At 34.6% G+C, this 6,000-nt stretch overlaps 1 protein-coding gene across 1 annotated transcript; it reads left to right on the top strand.

The window, feature by feature from the left end:
* The first annotated feature begins 1,399 nt into the window (after window positions 1-1,399).
* LOC130561147 (gastrula zinc finger protein XlCGF8.2DB-like) lies at window positions 1,400-3,550 on the top strand. The gene is made up of 3 exons (XM_057345306.1): window positions 1,400-1,492; window positions 2,136-2,264; window positions 2,503-3,550. The coding sequence occupies exons 2-3, from the start codon at window positions 2,171-2,173 to the stop codon at window positions 3,372-3,374; spliced, it is 966 nt and encodes a 321-aa protein (XP_057201289.1). The 5' UTR covers window positions 1,400-1,492; window positions 2,136-2,170; the 3' UTR covers window positions 3,375-3,550.
* The last annotated feature ends 2,450 nt before the right edge of the window (window positions 3,551-6,000 follow it).

Raw genomic sequence — 6,000 nt, 5'->3', positions numbered from 1 at the left:
TCCTAGAAGATCATGTTTACTGCATTTGAAAAGCACATGTTCCACACTTTTTTATTGTTGCTGTGAGTCAATGTGAAGATTACATTCAATATTTTATATATCAATGTATTATTATGTAAATAGTATCATTACTATACTGGAACAATAAAACACAATAGAGTAGTTCCGAACTTTTACTATTTATTGCACTGACCGCAACTGATCAACAAATATGTCTAAAAATAAATGATGCTTCTAGACATACTGCACTGTACTACTTGTTTTTAGTAGTTTCTTACAAAAGTAAGCAGTTTAATAACAAGAAGTGCAGTGATCTTAATGTTTTGACTGCTTTCCAGTATGATAGCGGAATGTTAGTTCATGCATACTGTAGCAAACCTCCTAAGAGGATGTGTTTTAAAGAGAATACATTTGTGGAGGACAGAGAGTTTTAGAAAAGAATATCACATTTATTGACACTTTAATCTGGATGATTAGAAAACATTTATTTAAATAGATATATACATCAAGCTCAACAACCAACAGCTTTGCATGACTTCACCGCACAAATGGCGACTAAAGATATGATTCGCAGCACAACACGACACTCTATGATTCATCAATGCACTGCACCACCAAAGCTTCCCAAATAGGAGTCGTGAGCAAACAAAATTCATTTCACTCAGTGATACAATTTGCCTATTGTGGATAGAGTATATTAAAAAAAACGGAAGACCATGATTATTCAGGAACATTAGAATCTTATGTGCAGTATTGAAAGTGACCCATTAAAACACGGGAAAAGGACAATACAGCAGTTTATTGTAAGTATTTTATAATAAGGTCTAATTTATTAATATTGGTTAAACAGCGCAATGTAATACCTTGTATTTCTTAACCTTGGTCAATTTGAAAGTTCTACATTTATTACATTTTCACTATTTAAGTTTTAACATTTTACATATTATGAATGAACAAAGAATCGTATTTTCATTACAATAAAAAAAGAAACCTTTACCTATATATCTTATTTATAACAAATAATAACGAGTTACATGTTAACAGTGTACCAGCATTTTAAAGTAATTTCTTATAATACAGTGACGACATCACGTTTAAATAACGCGAGCTAGGGTGTATAAACTCAAAACATTTATTATTAGCAGTCTGGGTGCACAAAACAGATAAACGCACAGATATTCATTTGTATGTTTAATAGATTAAAGTAGCAAAAAGACAGTACAGATAAACGTAAGATTTAAATGACTCAAGCGCATTATTTTACAGTGAGATTTAATCTGTAGGGGAAGTTTTTTTCCATTTATTTTGGGAACGGCAAATTCTGGTTCATACTCCAACAGAGTAGGTGGCGATAATGCGCCTTTACGTTGATGCTACCCGCCATAAAACCCTAAAAGAAGAAGAAGAAGAAGAAGAAGAAGAAGCTGCACACCAGAAAAAGAAAGAAAGAGGTCAAGAGAACAGTTTGATATCAAGATCTTTAAACACAAAGGTTAGTGCACTGTATGGATGTCGTGCTGTAAACTTTTCGCTAGAAGAACATGACAAACATGAAATTCAATGCTAGATGATGAAAAGGTTTGCAGAGTGATTGAAGTCCGTCCCGGAGAATTTCTATAAAGACAAACGTGCTGTTTCACTTCTGCAAACACATTCAGTTCAGTTCACTGAGATAAAACCCTGATTTGTTTAAAAACTCATTAGTTTTCTTAACATGCTTTACAAGTTCTCAGTGTTTAAAGTGTTTAGAAGAGTTTTGGTCCGTAAGGATCTCGTATTTTTGTTTTATAATTTCAGAGTTTTCTTCTTAAATGTTAACGGACATGTTTTTCCTGAATATTGCTTACTTATAAAATGTTTTAAAACACCATTCACTTAAGCATACTGTATCAGTCATGATATTTCAGTCACAGAAATAAGATGTTTTATTTTTAATTTAATGCAGTTAATTCTTATTATTGCTCACACCACATGATCAGTGGTCCTTATATGTCATTGTCTCATCTACGTTCTAAATCAAAGCTTAGTTGTTTCTTCATTCTGTAAATGTTTTATTTGACATTGCAACTATGTGCTGTTTTATTGCAATCATTCAGTAAAATATAATTCAATTATTAATTTATTGATTTTGACAGGTCTGTTTCTCCAAGCCACACTTGAAAAGCAAGTTATGTGTGACGCAGAATTCATTAAAGAGGAGAGTGAAGACATGAGTGTTACAGACACCAGCACAATGAGAAATGAAGACGCTGCGGAACAAAGAGGTCGGTGTCCATTCTTGAGTCTTCATTAATGATTATTGATTCTATTGACTGTTGACTAATGAATTGATTCTCTATTGTTACTATGATTTTGTTATAATTTTGTTCATGAAATTACGCATGAACAAACACTGTGCTGGTGGTTTTTATAGATATTTTAATAAAAAAAAACGTACATGTGCCTTTGATTGCATGTGTTCAATGTTGAATAAAAATATGTGCTTCTGTCGTTTAATTTTAGACCTAATTAAACTGGAAGAAACAACGGTATCAGTATGTCCTCATTGTGGAAAGAGATTGGGAAGTAAAGAGCAGCTTGTGAAGCACATAAGAATCCACACTGAAGAAAAGCCCTTCACCTGCCCTCAGTGTGGAAAGAGTTTCACAAGAAAAAGTTATTTCAAGACCCACATGAGAATTCACACTGGAGAAAAGCCATTCACATGTGTTCAGTGTGGAAAGTGTTTCACAAACAAAAGTCATCTAGTGAACCACATAAAAATTCACACCGGAGAAAAGCTACACATGTGTGTTCAGTGTGGAAAAGGTTTCGCACAAAAAAGAACTCTAGAGGACCACATGAGAATTCACACTGGAGAAAAGCCGTATGCATGTGTTCAGTGTGGAAAGAGTTTCACTAAAAAAAGAACTCTAGAGGACCACATGAGAGTTCACACTGGAGAGAGTCCATACACATGTGTTCAGTGTGGAAAGAGTTTCACTCAAAAAAGATATCAAGATGTCCACATGAGAATTCACACTGAAGAAATGCCATTCACATGTGTTCAGTGTGGAAAGAGTTTCACTCAAAAAAGAACTCTAGAGGAACACATGAGAATTCACACCGGAGAAAAGCCATTCACATGTGTTCAGTGTGGAAAGAGTTTCACATACAAAAGTGTTCTTAAGACACACATGAGAACTCACACTGGAGAAAAGCCGTATGCATGTGTTCAGTGTGGAAAGAGTTTCACACAAAAAAGAACTCTTGAGGACCACATGAGAACTCACACTGGAGAGCGTCCATACTCGTGTCTTCTGTGTGAAAAGAGTTTTGCAAAAAAAAAAGTTCTAGAGAAACACATGAGAGTTCATGCTGAAGAGCGCTCATAACAATGGCTCCATTCACACTGTCAGTGTTTGAGATTGTCTTCACAGATGTGATGTGAGTCTTTAATGTTCTGTTCACAATCAGCTCACAGCTGAAATACTGTCTGTGTTCTGTTCCTGTGTCACTTCTGAAAACCATATAAAGACTTTTGGATGTAACGTTTATGTGCCGTCCATTTTTTTTCCCGTCTCTCTTATCACAGACGCCACCATTGGTCAGCAACCTCGCAATGAAACATTTCATTATTTGTTGTGTGTACTGTATATTTTTATGTTTAGAGAGTAAGGTTCTCAACTTCTCTCCTCCTCTTCGCTATTGCTTTCCTGTGGCTAAGTGGTTAGTGCATGGTGCTAGCAACGCCAAGGTCATCGGTTCGATTCCAGGGGATTGCACATAGTCAGAAACAAATGTATAGTATAATGCAATGTGCGTCGCTTTGGATAAAAGGGTCTGCCAAATGCATAAATGTGAATGCTTTGACAAAACACTCTACAGCATTAAGTGCTAAAGGGATTTGTGAATGTTTTTTTTTTTGAGAAAAGGGATGTGTCATCTGGAAGTTGACTAATTATGAATTTGTGTTCCAAAAAATGTATACCAGCAATATCATCTTTCTTTATTAGAATGGTTAATAGTTCAGCAACCACAATAAACAGTGCAAATGAATAAAAAAGGGGATAGGGGACAGATCACAGATTCAGATTGTTAGTTATCAAATAAAGCTAAAACACACTACAAGACTTTTGCTCAGATTTTCAGTCTGGACGGGTTGCAGAAAGTCGGTGCCAGTCTGCAGATTTTATCAGTTAGTGTGTTTCTATCTGAACCTTTCAGAAAGTCTGCAAGTGTATGATGTCTAGTTTAAAAAAATCTGTTCAGATTTTAAGTCTTGTAGTGTTTTCCAGCCTTAAGGGAGTGGTTGTGACAGTGAACACTCCAGAGAACAAGAGAAAGTGAACATAAAACCGTTCCCGTTAGATCCTCTTACGAACTCTCATCAACAGAATCTATTCGGAAACTTTTTAGACAATGGTGAACACACTGAATGTTGAGAACCACATTAAATGTAAATGATGTTTCATGTATATAAATACTAACAATAGAGATTGGAGCAGTGTGGTAATGTGTTGAGTCTATTTCTATAGTACGAGTGGGATAGTATGAACAAATTTGGGACATACTGTATAAATACGTTGATAAAAATACAAATTTGATTTGATTAGCTTTTGAAATGTGACCGTTGCTCAGCTCCCGTGGCATCATAAGATGGATAAGTGTCCATCCAATCCACACTCACAAATCTCGGCGGAAGCAATAGACCATCCGGGTATTTCTCGCCTACTGTTTTTTGCATACTGAGGTTTCGGACATACTATTCATGACTCGTACTTATTTTCACCTAATATACAGTATAGTATGGAAGTGGGCAATTTCAGATGCAGGGTGTGCCTAATATGCATCAGACATTCAGCCAAAGGTCCGTGGGCGTGACTTCCGAGGCTGAGACCACCCGGCGGGCACTGTACTTCTTAGATTTATTACTAAACAGTTTTATTTTTATTTGTTGATTGTTTCAAAGCATTTGATACAATGGATCATAAATTCATGTTGGAAACCTTACATTTTTTTGTTTTTGTTTTGGAGAGTTCTTTAATAAGGCCATTCATATATAATGACTGTAACAGCTCAATTAAATTATCACATGATGGACCAACGGCAAGGTTTAACATTAGTGGGGGAATACGTCCGGGATGCCCAATTTCACCCTTTCTTTTCTTACTCATAACACAAACTATGACTATACATATTAAAAGACATAGGCCTACATTTCGTGGTATTCAACTTTTAGGAAAAGAAATGAAGTGCTCTCAATTGGCGGATGACACTACCTTTTTTTACAAAAAGAAACTGAAATTAAAAAAGCAGTAGATTGTCTTAACATTTTCTCATAAGTAGCCTTTCTGATTTGTTTTTAAACATTAAAATGTGTTACTTTAAAGACATGTGATAAACCAGTAAAAGAGTTAGTAGAATATTTGGGTATAAAGATATGTAAAGACCTAAAGTGGCCTTATTCAGCTTTTATCAGGTAATATACTGTATCACATGAGTGTCACTCTTTAAATTCCACAAAGTTAAGTGTTAATGGAGTGAGTGTTCAAAAATGTAATAACTTTTTTATAAGAACTTAATGTAGGAATAAACATTTGCCTAAATGCAAAACATCGTGGAATGCAAAATATAATCACATTGAATGGAAAGAGGTTTGGAGTTTACCAGACAAATATAGGGGTGGTTTCCAGGACAGGGATGAGACTAGTTCTAGACTAGAATAAACTGAAAACAACTTACACTTACATACTTTGTGTTGTCTTAAAATACACACAAGTAATGTTTTTAGTAAGGCATGTTTGTTAAAACTACTTAAATGTAACGAAGGAGTCAATTATCCATTTAATTTATTAAATTTATTTTGTAACTTTTTTATAGAAACCTTAAAACATTTATTTTATGAATGTGTATTTTCCCTCTTTTGAGTGATATTGAGTATCTGATATTTAAAAAAAATTTTTATATCATCTTATCTAGTAAAGCCATAAGTACACGTTTAGAAGAAAACCTTAACCT

Source organism: Triplophysa rosa, linkage group LG11 (genome assembly GCF_024868665.1).
Source record: "Triplophysa rosa linkage group LG11, Trosa_1v2, whole genome shotgun sequence".
NCBI classification, from domain to species: Eukaryota; Metazoa; Chordata; class Actinopteri; order Cypriniformes; family Nemacheilidae; genus Triplophysa; species Triplophysa rosa.
The sequence above is the reverse complement of the archived record's forward strand: the minus strand, read 5'-3'. Positions and strand labels throughout refer to the sequence as shown.

Bases quoted from the DNA above. Each gene is read 5' to 3' on its own strand.
- LOC130561147 (XM_057345306.1), top strand. From the start codon at position 2,171: ATGTGTGACGCAGAATTCATTAAAGAGGAGAGTGAAGACATGAGTGTT. The intron at 2,265-2,502 runs GTCGGTGTCCAT...GTTTAATTTTAG, and splicing joins AGACGCTGCGGAACAAAGAG to ACCTAATTAAACTGGAAGAA.